General features: G+C 38.1%; 1 protein-coding gene across 4 annotated transcripts in view; it reads right to left on the bottom strand.

Annotated features, from left to right (window-relative positions):
- Window positions 1-15,606, bottom strand: part of LOC122809309 (guanylate-binding protein 1-like) — a 713,173-nt gene that overhangs the window by 503,864 nt on the left and 193,703 nt on the right. For all 4 annotated transcript variants that reach the window (XM_044080701.1, XM_044080704.1, XM_044080703.1 and 1 more), the window contains exon 6: window positions 6,780-7,001. In XM_044080701.1, the coding sequence (XP_043936636.1) occupies window positions 6,780-7,001 (222 nt within the window). The remainder of the gene's footprint in view (window positions 1-6,779; window positions 7,002-15,606) is intronic.

The raw sequence follows: 15,606 nt of genomic DNA, 5'->3' as shown, positions 1-15,606 counted from the left end.
TTGACCATTAAGCCCAGCAAATGTCAGGTTGGTATGGCAGAGGTCTCCTACCTGGGACATAGAGTGGGGAGTGGTAAGATCAGGTCAGTACCTGCCAAAGTAGAAGCCATTCAGGCATGGCATACACCTGTTCCCAAAAAGCAGGTGAGGACATTCTTAGGGACAGCAGGGTACTACAGAAACTTTGTCCCCAGTTATAGTACCATAGCTGCTTCCCTCACAGACATGACAAGGAAAAACAGGCCAGATAAGGTTGTGTGGATCCCAGCATGTGAGCAAGCATTCCAGCAGCTTAAAGAAGCTTTGGGAGTACCCCCTGTGTTAGCCAGTCCATATTACAGCAAAGAATTTGTTGTGCAAGTGGATGTTTCAAACCATGGGGTGGGGGCTGTACTTAGCCAGATTTCCCAGAGCACCCAGTGTTTTATCTCAGTCATAGGCTTCAACCCAGGGAGGAATGCTATGCAGTTATATAAAAGGAATGTCTAGCCATAGTGTGGGCACTGCAGAAACTTCAGCCTTATCTGTATGGAAGAAAATTCACTGAAATGACAGATCACAATCCCCTAACATGGTTAAACAGAGCCAGCCAGCAAAATGCCAAGTTGTTAAGATGGAGTCTAGGGTTGCAAGCATATGATACGTCAATGCAGCACCACAGTGGGATTAGCAATGCCAACGCAGATGGGATCTCAAGACAGGGAATGGGGTAAGGTATAGTCAGACAGACCTAACCCTCTCAAGCAACATTTCTCAAGGGTCACTTGAAAAACTAGCTTGAGTTAACCAGAGGGGGAGATATGTGAAGATAGGTGAAGGCTGCCAGCCTAGCCAGGTAGAATTTTGTAGATAACTCTGTCATTAATGAATATTAATATAAGAAGAATCGAAAAAGTCCAGCACAAATCAAGTGGATCAAATTGCATTTATTTAATATAAAAGGTGGCTAACCCCATAGCAACAAACCGGTTTTGGCTTAGAATAGCCTTCCTCAGTGTTACTGCTTAAAAACAAACACCATGTTTAAATAGTATATGCTAAACTGCTGTTGTCCCCCTATTGGTGCATACCAAATTAGTTGTGTTCATTCAGGCCAGGTTTAAAGAGAGCTCCCAAACTTACTATCCAACCTGACTCTTTTTCATTGAGTTTACTATGCCAACCTGACTTGCACATTCTATTTCCCTGGATTTTATCTATGATAGTAAAATGGAATTTAGCAGTATGATGGGTTAAAGTATGTTTATAAAGGGCATTTGTAAGCCTTTTATTCCTTATATCACGATCCTAAATCTAAGTGGATGCAAAGTTTGTCCAATATAGAAAGCAGAACAAAAGTATCTAGCTAAGTAAATAACCCAATCAACTACTGCAATTACCCATAATGTTAACACTGTATATTTTTGAAGTGTTGCTGCTAGTAGTTTTATACATGTGTGCACAAGCACTACAATGTCCACAGGGACCGCTACCTGTCAATCTATCCCCAAATAATGTAGTTTTGTGAAAATCAGTAGTGGAACTCCTTTTGTAGTGAGTAAGGTATGAGTTGACCGTCCTTCCTCTACGATACGAGTATAAACACTTGGGGGGGAGAATGTTAGCCAGACGTTCATTAGCTAATAAAATGTTCCAATGATTGTTAATAATGTCTCGAAAAGCATTTGTGTTACAGCCATAGGATGTAACCCAAACGAATATTCTGAGATGTATTTTTGTTCAATGTGTCAAGCTTTGGTTGATATTGTAATAATTCCTCCCGGTCAGACCTTGCAGCATGCATACTAGCACTATGTATGGTCCCCATTTGATACCCCCTAATGAGGAATCTATTGCACAAATCCTTTGTACCTGAATTGTAAGCCTCATTATTGGAGCAGATACGTTTAATTCGCAAAAATTGTGATTTTGATATATTGCAAATAATATGAGGTGGATGGTGACTGGTGGCATGGAGCAATGTATTGAATTGTGGAAATTTCCTGAATGTTTCTGTTTTCAATGTATTGTCCAAATCCCTACTTATCAGCACATCCAAGAAAGTAATTTTGTTCCTATCCCAATTCAAAGTGAAATGGATATCCCATTTGTTTTTGTTCAAATATTCCACAAACTCCAGTAAACAGGAGGTATCCCCTTTCCATACCAACCAGTAATCATCTAAAAATTGACGCCAGATGTCCATGTTGTCCAAAAATAAATTATGCGACTCATCATAGATTAACTGTTCCTCTATGTAACCCATGAACAGGTCTGCATAAATGGGAGCAAAGGATGCACCCATCGCAGTGCCTCTGACTTGCTAACAACATTCATTCTGGAAATAAAAAACATTTTTAGTTAGAACATGTTCTGTGAGGCAGGTTAACAATGTATTGAAACCTAGTGGATAGAGGTTCGCTTTATCTAACCAATGCTGTATGGCTTCTAAACCTGCCCAGTGGGGTATGTTCGTATAAAGGGCTGTCACATCCAGGCTGCAAAGTAGCCAATTGGGTTAAAGTTGGATATCCCCAATAATTTGCAAAAATTGGGTGGTGCCCTTAAGTCTGGCCCTGATCAGTGATAATAAAGGCTGTAAAAACTTGGTGAGGAATGCTGACAATGGTTCTGTTAAAGATCCCTTGCCTGAAACTATCGGTCAACTTGGTGGTTCCCTAGGATCTTTATGTATTTTTGGTAGTAGATATAGGTATTGTGATGTAGGATCAGGAACCGTAAGATGATATTTAATTTCCTGTGTAATAATGCCTTCCTCAAATGCTAGTTGTAAAAACTGATCTATTTCTTTCTTGAACTTAAAAGTCAGGTCCAGATGCATAGGCATGAAGAAAAGGCTGTTGGATAACTGTTTTTGACCTCCCTAAGATATTGCTCCCTATCCATCACAACGACAGCCCGTCCCTTGTCAGCCAGTAGAATGACTAGATTGTGGCTCCTCCTTGGTTAAATTATATTTAGTATTAGAATAAATCCTTCCATGAAAATGTAAATCTTTGAAAACACATTCTTTGAACACAGAGACATGTCTGTCCATGGGTGGCATAAATTGAGACTTGCAAAATCGAAAGTCAGTAGTTCTTTGAGTTTGATCATTCTCTTAAAAGAACAATTTCAGGTTTAAAGTTCTACAAAAGTCATTTATATTATTGACCAAAACATGTTCATTAACAAAAAAAGCAGGAATAAAATTTAGTCCCTTATTGAGTAACTTTATTTCATCGTCCGTAAGATTGTGAGATGAAATGTTATGTACATTGTTATTATTTATGATATCATCTGTTTCAAAAGTTGCTCTATGTTGTTTATTGGCCCTATGCTTTCTACCCCCCCCCCTATGTCTTTTGACCCTAAAGGGTCATTCATTGGTTTCCTTTTGGCTACTGGGGACTCCTGAGTGGATAGAGAATCTATAACAGTTCACCAGAAATTGTCTCTGAAAGCTCAGTTCTATTTCTGAGAAAAGATCTGGGTCTTTTTCTTTTCTTGATATCTCTTTGTATAGTATCCTGAAAGCAAACATTTCTTTATGTATTGAATGGTTTTCCTTTTTTGATAGTCACTAACATCCCTATCAAATTTGTCATTTTTTTTTCTTTTTTAAATGTTGTTTCAATTGTGATAGCTCTTTAGCTAGGGTATTTAAGTGTGTGTTAAAAATTGTTTCCCCCTCAAAAACCTTAGCTTCCTCACAGAATTGTTTAACCTCCAAAATATGTTTATCTATAGCACGTTCATGGTACATGCTAAGGGCTTCCACAAATAACATGGAAGCCTGATGTTGGGCTTGAGCCCAATCTTGAGTAAGCTGTTCATCAATCTGACTGACTAAAGGTTGCATTTTTACTCTGAGCCCCCGTGGAGTGATATCTTTGACCTTATAAGCTTTGACAAGCCTTAAATGCCAAATATGCGATCTCAGTGTTTTCATGCTTTTAGTCAGTTTAGAAAATATTAAAGTGCATGGTTCTCCTATGGGTTTGTTGTTATTACCCATATCCCCTTGGCCAGCTGGTGTTAGGCCAAAAATTCCTACATCATGCCGGTCTGCTGACAGACCTTCTAATAATGTAATAAGATCCATGTTGGGGCCCTTCTGCTCCTAAAAAGGACAAAATGCCAATGTAAATAGATAGATGTTCAGTCTGTGTCAGAAAACAATGCCAAACTCAATATGGCTTCCAAAATAGAATGAAAAATTCCTCCAAAAAACTTCCTTTGGTTAGATAGTACTGTATCTAGACACTTCCGTACCATATAATCTGTCTGGAGTTGGCCTATATAATGGTCAACAAGACAAGTTCATGAATGACAAAAATAATGTCAATATAAATCCTATTAGGCCACCGGATGACCCAAACAATGGCCCCCAAAATACAGGGAAGTACTCAGTTATAATTATTTTCCAAGCTGACCTTCGAAAAAAGGGATTATCAATATACTGAAACCAATGTATATCAAAAAAGAAACATTGGTGCAAAAGACTTGCCTACATAACCAAAGTTGTGCCCTAAATGACAATAATCATGTCAATATAAGTTCAATTAAGCCACTGGATGACCCAAATAATGGCCCCTAAAATGCAAGGAAATTTCCGATTATAGTTATGTTCCAAGCCGACCTTAGTCTCAAGCTATGGATATATATGCAGAAAAAGGGTTATCAAAAAATTGAAACCAATGTGTTTCAAAAAGCAAACACTAATAGAAAGGATTTGCCTGTATAAGCCAAAATTATGCCCTGAGCCTTCCATTCCAACTAATAAATCAAACCTAACTTAGGGCAAAAATAGCAAGTCCCAATGGTATATATCAATCCCTTATGGGTTACAATCATATGGGGAACCCAGTGTATAAATACACAGCTAAAACCTTGCTGTGAAAATGTCCAAAACCAGATGATAATTATAACATGAACTTGTCTGTAAAACCTTATAACATATCAACCCTCCAAAAAAGTACTCAAAATGTTCAAATGCTACTGCATATCCCAACACTCTTAGTCCTTTGAATAAATCCACAGGTGGTTAGAATGACTCGTCTACTCAATCCTATATATAAGGATTTAGACCCATTAGTAACCCATATCAGATACAAAAATGGCTGTTCTCACAACTTTAAATTGCATTCTACTTCAACATACATAGGTAAAATGTCCTATATTAAAATTACAGTAGTCCTATTACTGATAATTCAATATAAAATGTTTAATTTAAAATGTCCATTGCCATGAGTCAAAAATTTCAAGAGGTTATACACTGCTTTACTCAAATTTGCAACAACATGAATATTAGTCCCATATATTGAATGTCCTCGTGTTGCTGTGCTTTACAAAAAAGGTGATTTTTGATCTGTCCAAGTGCCCATTTGCATATCACATAACAGTATAGAGTTTCCCTCGTACATATGTCACATAAATACAAAAGAATTATTAAACATGGACCCTGCTTGAACAGAAAACTACAAATTAACACCTGCAGCACATTGGCTGTATCAAAACACTTTGAAAATGAATGTTCGCCCTTGGTTCCTGTTGATATAGACCCTCTGCCTTTTGAAAAGCCCTTTGATAAGCAAACCGATGTTTCAAACATGAATCCCCATAGTTCGAGTAAACAAATATGGCATCTGTTCATCCGTTACTCATTCATTTTTTCTACTGCACACATATGTCCAAACATTGGCCCACTGTTACTGTGCAAGACAGATCGGTTCACAAAAACAAAAATTATGATTTTCCAAACTATACCATCAATCTCGAAAACAGCGATAGTTGCCTAGGGACTATAACAGTAACTGAAACAGTTCTTACACCATCCACCCCTGTATTAAACAAAATTTCAATATTTGAAATGTTCCACGTAATGTTCCAAGGCAGCCACCAAGCTGGATTTCTGAAGCATCAACCTGCTTGAAACACAGTCAGCAGTTATGAATCCACCAGAACCAATCCTTGGAAAAATTAATAAAGGTTGTTTAACGATGATCCGACTGCCACACAGTAGATACAGCGGTCGCCCTTGTATTAAACAAAGTCACAGTACCTAAAATGTTCCGTATGGCCTAATAGCCCAAATTGTCACCAAATTGTATGTTGAAGCATCACCTACTTTAAATATAATCGACGGTTGGCGACGTCTATAGATTTCCTTTATGTGAGAGCCAGCAGCCCATGTCCCAGAGTTGAGAGCATGCAAATCAGTAGCATCCGTTCTTAGTTGGAAACCAACATTTCAAACCAACAGCAAAATAAAGATTAAATCCATATGGGTGATAAGCCACTGCCAGATTCCTTCCACTCCCAAGAGCCCCCAGCGCAGTAAACAACAGTACAAAAACTAGAAACACGCAAGTAAGGCCAAGTGCATGGACTAGACCAATAATCCAAGAAGAATCAAAAAAGTCCAGCACAAATTAAGTGGATCAAGTTGCATTTATTTAATATAAAAGGTGGCTAACCCGATAGCAACAAACCGCTTTTGGCTTAGAATAGCCTTCCTCAGTGTTACTGCTAAAAAACAAACACCATGTTTAGATAGTATATGCTAAACTGCTGTTGTCCCCCAATTGGTGCATACCAAATTAGTTGTCAGTGCTGGAATAGGCTCCAGTAGCCCTATAATGGATTAAGCTGGTAAGAGGAATATGAATAAATGTTCAAGTCAACACTTCTAGTTAATGTAATTCTGAAAAATATACCTGCCACCACACAGAAAAATGCACACACATGTAGGTTATACAGATACTATAATGGCCTGTACTGGCAGACATCATACTCACTTTGACCAGTAATGTTTCGTCCACCAGTTATCGTTTTTGCTTCCCTACTAAAAATGTATTTCCTCAGTTTTTGTAATTGGTTTTTGAAGAGAAAGGCGAGTTCTTCTTCAGGCACTGATTCAAGGCAGAAGGGTTCAATACCCGGGCATGGTTCACATAGGTCAAAAAGCCTAGTGTTAGGGAAAAGTTTATCTATCAGTTCTACTGGTGAATCTCCATCACCTGTAAAAGTAAACAGGTAAAAAAATCAGTGTGATACAATGGAGAATCCTAGTTTACTTCAAATGATATCATAAACGACTTTATAGTTTTCTGTCGACATGCACAGTTTCCTTCTTGAAAATGACATTAATCACATACTAGAACAAACACAACATAAAATATCCCTTAATTTTATTATACGTACTAATGTCAGCACAGGAAAACTAACATAGCTCTCAATCTCTTGACACAAGAAATCTGGACAAATCCAAAAGTGGTGGGGGGACAAAGGCCCCAAAATTAAAATGTTGCTAGAATAAAATGTTTTGTGATAGCTTACATTTTTCTGAAGGCTATGAAGTCTAAAACTCAAATAACTGCCATTATTTAGTGACTTCATTCAGGAGCAGACTAAAAATATGATGCAAAAATCTGGACACTTGAGACGTATCAAACTAACAAGAATAATGATTAAAAAGATAAAACCCTGATTTAACTCCCTCCCCCTGGTCTAGTGATTGCCCTGCAACTGACATCAGGAAGTCTGGTACAAGACTTGAAGGCAACCACCATTTTTCAGGTAATTGTTGCCCCCAGGAAAAGGAGAATCCATTATGCTGTTGTCCAAAGTGAAGCCTTGAGAAGCAGCTAATGGATCAACCATACTTGTCAGTCACAAGATGTTGAGATTGGGGTGTATGATGGAACTACTGTTTTGTGTCAGAAGGTCCACCTGTTGAGGTAAAAACCCTGCCTGCTCATAATGTGTAAGAGAGAGAGAACCAAAAAACAAAGAAAAAGGTTAGTTTGAGAACTAAAGTATTCCTTAGCAAGATAAACAGCACCAAAAAACACAAGGCAAGGAATACTCCGTTGAATTTATTCAGACACAAGCACAAAAGTAAAACGCAAAGCTCTTTCTCAATGCATAAATACTGGTGAATCAGTGATCTCATTTATAGTTCAAATTAATCAATGAAAAACAAGTTTAGTCACATGACCGTTTATAATTTAAACATAGAGCTCACATATATACCTAAAATATGGCTGACAAATAAAAACATAGATAAAAACACCTTTATAAACCCACACATATATAAATATAGCCAACCCGGTAAAATAAAATCAAATATACTCATGTTTTAATCTTAATATAGGTTTCAAACTATTCTGACTATTCAACCCAGGACAGATGCTCTAAAGAAATCTATCCATTGACAGTTTGCCAATTCAGTAGCAAGCTTAATATCACCTCCCCATTTTGTTGTACCTACTACGTGAATAACACGAAACTTAAACCTGTGCATATCCCCCATTGTTTGAATATGTTTAAATAATGTATTAGTATCAATGCCTCTCCTAATCTCTAACATATGGGAGCAAATCCTTTGTTTTAATTTTAAATTAAAAGCATAAACAGCAGAGCAGTCCCAAAGAAAAAACGAGGGCAGGTGTAGAAGCAAATAAATTTAATACTGACCAGGATTAAGCGCTTTCGTAAACAAGTGACTTCATCAGAATCAAATCACTAAAAACCAACACCATCCTTTTATACCCTTCCACAGGATCACATGATATATCATTATCTCAAATAAATGTTCTTAAAGTACCAATACACTCTAAATGTTAAAACAAGCAGAAACCATAACTGAAAACATAACCACACACACCAAAATTCATAAAACATAATCTAAACCACAACAGTACCTAACTTTGTAATGCATTTAAAATCAAAAGTAGTGTGGAATATGTCAAGGAACAATAAATTTAATCAAATTGAAAGCTGGACCAGTTTTATACAACATAAGACTTAAGCCTTAGTACACTGGCTATGGACAGTCCCTCATTTAAACCAGGGTGGTTGGTAGCGCCCAATCTGAGCTGCCAGCATAGTTCTCGCTGCTCTAAAATGTCATTCCAAGGGCTCCCCATGGTATCTTGCAACACTTGTTCAAGTACAAAGCAAAAATGATGGCCAGGGAACTCCATATGGTGTTTAGCAAAGGCATTACTGCAATCCACCTTTCTAATATCATTTTTATGTTCGTATACATGTTCCTTAATTTTTCTCTTAGTTTTGCCAAAGTAAAAACATTGGCACAATTGGCAGACGGCAGTATATACAACCCCACAGCTATCACAGTTACAAAAACCTCTGGACTTGATAAACATCCCTTTTATAGTAATGTGATCACCCTCCAAAATGTCACTGCAATGGCCACATTTGTATGTGCCCGCTCTCTTGTTGCTACGGCCATGTGCGCAGTATACGGGAGCTTGTTCTAAAAAATTCTTTATGGTCTTGCCCCTCCTAAATACCACCTTAGGACCCGCGTCCAGTTTTTCCTTGGTGTCCCTAAAAAGGGAAAAAAAATCGGCCAATTTTTAAACAAAATGTCCCTAATAAGAGAGGCTTGGTTGCAATAATCAGTAACAAACACATGTTTTTTCGTAATTGAATCACATAACCCCCATCCCCTTTTTTTGACACTGGAACTGTAGCGTAATTGGAGGATATTAGTGGCACTATGTCCCCATTCATTCTTTTCCATATAGTGTATATCTTTAATTTTTTCACATTCAGTTACCAGCTGAGAATAGGAGGACACCATTCTGTCCACCCTCACAAATTGGCCTTTTATAAATCCCAGTTTTTGATGCAAGGGATGGTTACTCCCAAAATGGAGTAGGCTGTTGCTATATGTAGATTTTCTATAGATGGTATTAACCCACTTCCCATGTTCATGGTCCTTGGAAATAGTAACATCTAAGTAATGAATGTTCTCATCATGGACCGCATGGGAAAACCTCAGGAAGGGAGTAGAAGCATTGATCAATTCCATAAACCCCTCAATGGCTGCCAAAGTCCTGTCCCAAATGATAAAAATGTCGTCCAGGAAATGCAGGTACAACCTACATGGTTTAACATCAAAGTAGATAACATTGTTTTATTACAATGGGAAATAAAAATCTCGTTTATCAAAAATCGGGGCACAAGAGGCCCCCACAGCTACCCCTTTGGTTTGATGGTAGTACTGCCCTTAGAAACATGAAATTGTACTTTAGAACCATTTCCATACAAAGAACTAAAACATTCACTGTATCATTGTTGAGTTCCATGTGCTCACATAAAAATTCATGGAACCACTCAAGCCATAATTCGTGGGGTATCACATTAAATAGTTCCTTGACATCCGCAGTTAAAAATAAACAATTTTTAGAAAATTCAAACTCCTTCAATTTTAATAAAAAATCCCAAGAGTCTTGACAAATATGACCAAAGGGTTTTAAAACATCTTTGAGCAACGTGTCTACATATACGCCAAGGGAGTGGGTCTTAGACTTGCTAGAACTAACTATGGGACACATAGGTGGATCAGTGGTGGATTTGTGAATCTTCGGAATGCCAAAGATACCAGGCACCACTGGATGTAAGCCTTGTAGAAACTTAAGGACTTCCAAGGTGATTTCATCTGTATCAACAATGTCCTGTAGGAAAAAATCAATTCTCTGGTATACTAAATCTAATTTTAAAGAAGTTTTCTCATACAGGTCACAGTTGTTTATATGTCCCATCATTTTGTGTAGGTAGTCATCTGTCTGGGTTCTGGCTGGACCATTCTAAAACATTAATCTTCTTCTGGTGAAGTCATTCTTTTGTTGATTTTGATGTATGCTTGGGGTCATTGCCATGTTGAAAGATGAAATTCCTCTTTATCTCCAGCTTTCTAGCAGACGCCTGAGGGTTTTGTTCCAAAAGTGACTGGTATTTGGAATTGTTCATAATTCCCTACAACTTGACTCATGTCCCAGTTCCAGCTGAAGAAAAGCAACCCCAAAGCATGATACTGCCACCACCATGCTTCACTGTGGGGATGGTGTTCTTTTGGTGATGTGAAGTGTTTTTGCACCAAACGTACCTTTTGGAATTGTGGCCAAAAAGTTCAACCTTGGTCTCATTAGACCATAACACATTTTCCCACATGCTTTTGGGAGACCTGATGTATTGTTTTGCAAATTTTAGCCGGGCCTGGATGTTTTTCTGTGTAAGAAAAAGGCTTCCGTCTTGCAACCCTACCCCATAGTCCAGACATATGGAGAATATGGGAGATTGTCACATGTAGTACACAACTAGTACTTGCCAGAAATTCGTGCAGCTCCTTCAGTGTTGCTGTGGGTCTCTTGGCAGCCTCCCTGACCAGTTTTTTTCATCAATTTTGGAGGGATGTCCAGTTATTTGCAACGTAACTGTTGTCCCATATTTTCTCCACTTTTTGAGTGCTGTCTTCACTGTGCTCCATGGTATATCCAATGCTGTGGAAATGTTTTCTACCCTTCTCCTGACTGATACCTTTCAACAATGAGATCCCTTTGATGCTTTGTAAGCTTTCTGCGAACCATGGATTTTGCTGTAGCAGGCAGCTGAGTAAATGTCAGGAAAATCCTACTAGGACACCTGAACTTTATTTGGAGTCAATCAGAGTCTCTTTAACTGATGGCAGATGTGTACCCAAGAAGACTCGAATGCTGTAATTGAATCAAAAGGTGCTTCAACAAAGTATCAGTTCAAGGGTGTGCACACTTATGCAACCAGCTTATGGTACTTTTTTTATTTTTTTATATTTTTTTCCCCTAACACATTTGTTTGTTTTTCAATTGAATTGTCCAGGTTATAGGTCACATTCAAGGTGGGAAAAGTTTTGAAATGATTTACTGTGGTCTCATTTTTTATATCACAAAAACCTACCATTTTAGGCATTTTACCAGGGGTGTGTACACTTTTTATATCCACTGTATGCAAAATAAACAAGAACCCACACTTCATACGAAAAACAGCACAAAAACAAATGCTGCTCAATGGCCAAGTCACAACAAGCAATTTAATAAATTGTAAGTGTTTTCATTCAGAACAAACACCGAACTTCATCAGACAATACACTTCCCCATTCAAAACCCTTATACACAACAGCAAATACTGCCATTTAGTGACTAAACAAATATACAACATACTAAAAGGCAGTTTAAACAATAATGAGCACTTAAAAATCATCAGTAAAATCAACATTACTCTTTGCCATTTTTTTACATCAACAAACTGGAAACTGATGTTAAATCATTAAGACCAAAGGGCATTGGCTGCATCTAAAGCCAACTGCCAACATAGCTTGCATGATTCTAACAGTGCTACCCAATTTCCCCCTCTCTCAAGTTCAAAAACTTTCTCAAAAATAAAGAAAATTTTTAAAAATTAGTAAAATCTATAGACTGCTTATATAGTGTGCTCTTGAAATCCTGTTTTGAAATTGCATAAAGATGTTCATAAATTGTCTTGAGGGGACCTTTAGTTTTCCCTGTGTAAAATACTGGACAAGCCTAACAATTTGCCACATATACCACCCTTTCATGTTACAATTAAATCTACCATTCGGGGTGAGTGCTTTAGGGTAGTGATCCCCCTCCCAAATGAACCTACATTGGCGGCAGCAGCCACATTTGAACATACCAATATTGTGATTAGTTTTAAAGCCCCTCTGTGAATTTTTAAGTTGTTCTTGTTCCTATATACCATCGAAGGTTTATCCCCCAACATGTAGTGTAAATTCATCAGTACAATTTTCATTAACCACTTTTTCTCTAAAATTACCCAGATGCCAGAGGAGCAGATATCAAAATCACATACCATAGCTATATAACAGTTGCCAAGTATCATATTAATATTAGCCTCCAAATTATCAGCAGTAGAACCTAAATTCAGGATCAGTCAAAATCTTGTAACTCTCCCCTCTATTACCTCTTATTTATAAGTTTCCACTAAACTAAATGGGCATGCCTTGTCCAGAAACATGCGCACCACGTGTCCTAATTCAATGTGGAAACATGCATTATCAGACATAAACTAGACACCCTAATCATTTGATCTTTTTAAACATTCTTTTTTTTTTTGCTTCAGAAAGCAGAAAAAATAGAAAGGATGTGGCACCGTTAATACAGTCCATAAATTCATTAAGCTGTTCCACAGTTACAACTTTCATAGACCCATAAAATAAACTTCTCCCACCACCAAAAGATGATGTTGGCAAAAAATAGGAGCGGCAGCTGCCCCCATAGACATACCTGTGCCCTGCCTAGAATATTCCTGTTAAAAAAAAAAAAACAAGGTTATTCAACTAAAACATTAATTTCCCACTGGGACAAATCTGTCCCCTCAAAAAATGCATCACTAAACTACTGCAGACAAATACAAAGTGGTATCAATAAAATAGATTACAAATATCAATAGTTACAAACATCAAATCATTGTCAAACATCAAAAGATGTTTGAAAATTCACACAGGTTAGATTCTCTGGATGTTTTGAAAGGTGGGGTTTTAATGAAGTAAAACGCCTATGTGCTTTTGTTCTTTGATGCATATAACAGCAACTCTTTGCATAGACTAATTTTTTTGGTGTACCAAATTAAATGACATTGCTGATGACAGTAAATGTATTGTATTCCAGCCAGGCAGTAGTGACGTCACTGACGTTTGTGTTTGGGAAGGGATGGATTGCAATTGGCTCTGGTGAGGGGAATATTGACTGTATCTAAAATGCAATTAGTGTGACAGAGGTCCCAAGGGAGATCATTTATGAAGAGAGAAGAGAGGAACAGACTAAGAACAGATCCCTAAGGTACATCTTTAAAGGTTGTCCCTGAGATGTGGATATCAGCCGCTAAAAGGATGAAGGTTCTATTGAAGAAGTCACTTTGAAGCAATCAGATAACAACAAATAAGTGGCCTGCCTGTGAAGTGAAAGAGTGTGATAAACGAAATCAAAGGTCAAGGAACATGGCAGCAGTACATATGCCTGGTCCCATATTAGAAAATAGCTGGACAGCGACTGGGTAGATAGATATCTGTGACAGTACTGAAGTTGGGTGTAAATCCATGCTGCTTGTTGTTAAGAATGTCATATTTTGACAGGCAGCAAAGAATTTGGTTACAGATGATTTTTCTGAGAATTTCAGTGAGGGGGCAAAGGCTGGAAATAGTCATCAGTTGAGGAATAGGTACCCACTTTAGCAAGAGTTAGGACTAAGGCAGGATATCTTCAAAAAGTATAGTGGCAAACTAGACCAGATTTCAAGATAATTTCCTTAATCAAGGTTATGCTATGTTTCCATGTGACCCTGTAACAAACATTTCCCCATTTATATAAAAGTGTAAATTCAGGAACAAGCACAATGTTTGTTGCAAACTCATCTCTGACACCTACAGTCTATTAATTCCCCACAGAATTATGCATTGTGAAAGCACAGAGTACCACGTCTGCTGCACTGTTACATACCATTGCTTTTGCATCTGACTTATGGTTAACCAATTCACACAGGCCAAAACAGGAGCGCCACATGGTTCCCTACCATGTACATTCACCCCACCTTGATAACCCAACATTTCTCCTTCGGCACAAACTAAAATCTACCAACACTCCCGCTGTCTTACAAATCAGCTTCTACAAAAACTTCTCCCCAGTACAATTCTCTGAAGCCCTAAAATCCTGTGACTGGGCTCCTATAAAAACCCTCCCCCTGGATATTGCAGTAGAATACTTTAATGCCAAATTCCTAGGGATTTTAAACCCACTAGCCCCACTGAAAACAATAAGATTGTGAAGTAACCCTGCTCCCTGGTTAAACAAAGCCACTAAAATCTTACTCAAGACTAGAGACAAAGCTTGGTTAACTTGGCAAAAATACAAAACTCCCGAAACTAGACAAAGCTTTGTTGAGCTCAGAAATAAAGCAAAAAAACAGGTCAGGTTGGACAAGATAAACCACTATATTTCCCTACAAAGGAAACATAACAACCCACAGAAATTCTGGGCTGCAGTGAACAACATCCTCCAGCGTGGAAAAGTCACCACACCACCTCCAGATATCAAAGGTATTGATTCACATATAGCCTCTAGTTTCAATAACTACTTTACCTCTTCAATATTGAACCTGTAAGTGCAATATCACCCACAGCCCAACCTCAACCCTTAAACTACCAGACTAACTCCATCCCCTTCACACTCACCGCAGTACCAACATCTACCATTAACAATCTCTTAGCTAAACTCAAACCTACCACCCTAGCTGCTGACAGTCTTCCAGCTAAATATCTACAAATTGCATCCAAGGTCATCGCCTACCCTGTCTCCCTACTTATTAACAGATCTATCGCCCTGCATACTATTCCTTCATTATGAAAAACCTCATATATCATCCCCCTCCACAAGGGAGGCCCATCTACTGACCTCTCCAACTACCATCCCATTGCAATCCTATCACCTCTCTTAAAAATTCTAGAAAAATGTATCCACCACCAACTCCTTACCCACCTGCTAACCAACAACCTTCTAACTAAAACCCAACATGGATTCAGACCTTCCCATAGCACCAACACTGCCCTAATTAACTTTTCCAATACCATAAACTCGCACAGGATCCAAGGAAAGCTGGTCTCTGCCACCTTCTTAGAGCTATTCAAGGCATTTGATACAGGTTCCCATAACAAACTCCTCACCTGTCTAGCAGAACTCAACCTTGATGACCCCACTCTACAATGGTTTAACAGTTACCTAAACAACCGGTCACAATCTGTCA

The sequence above is a fragment of the Protopterus annectens genome, chromosome 8.part0, assembly GCF_019279795.1.
Source record: "Protopterus annectens isolate FY-2018-M chromosome 8.part0, PAN1.0, whole genome shotgun sequence".
Taxonomy (NCBI): domain Eukaryota; kingdom Metazoa; phylum Chordata; order Ceratodontiformes; family Protopteridae; genus Protopterus; species Protopterus annectens.
Note: the sequence above shows the minus strand (reverse complement) of the source record. Positions and strands in the feature narration are given on the sequence as shown.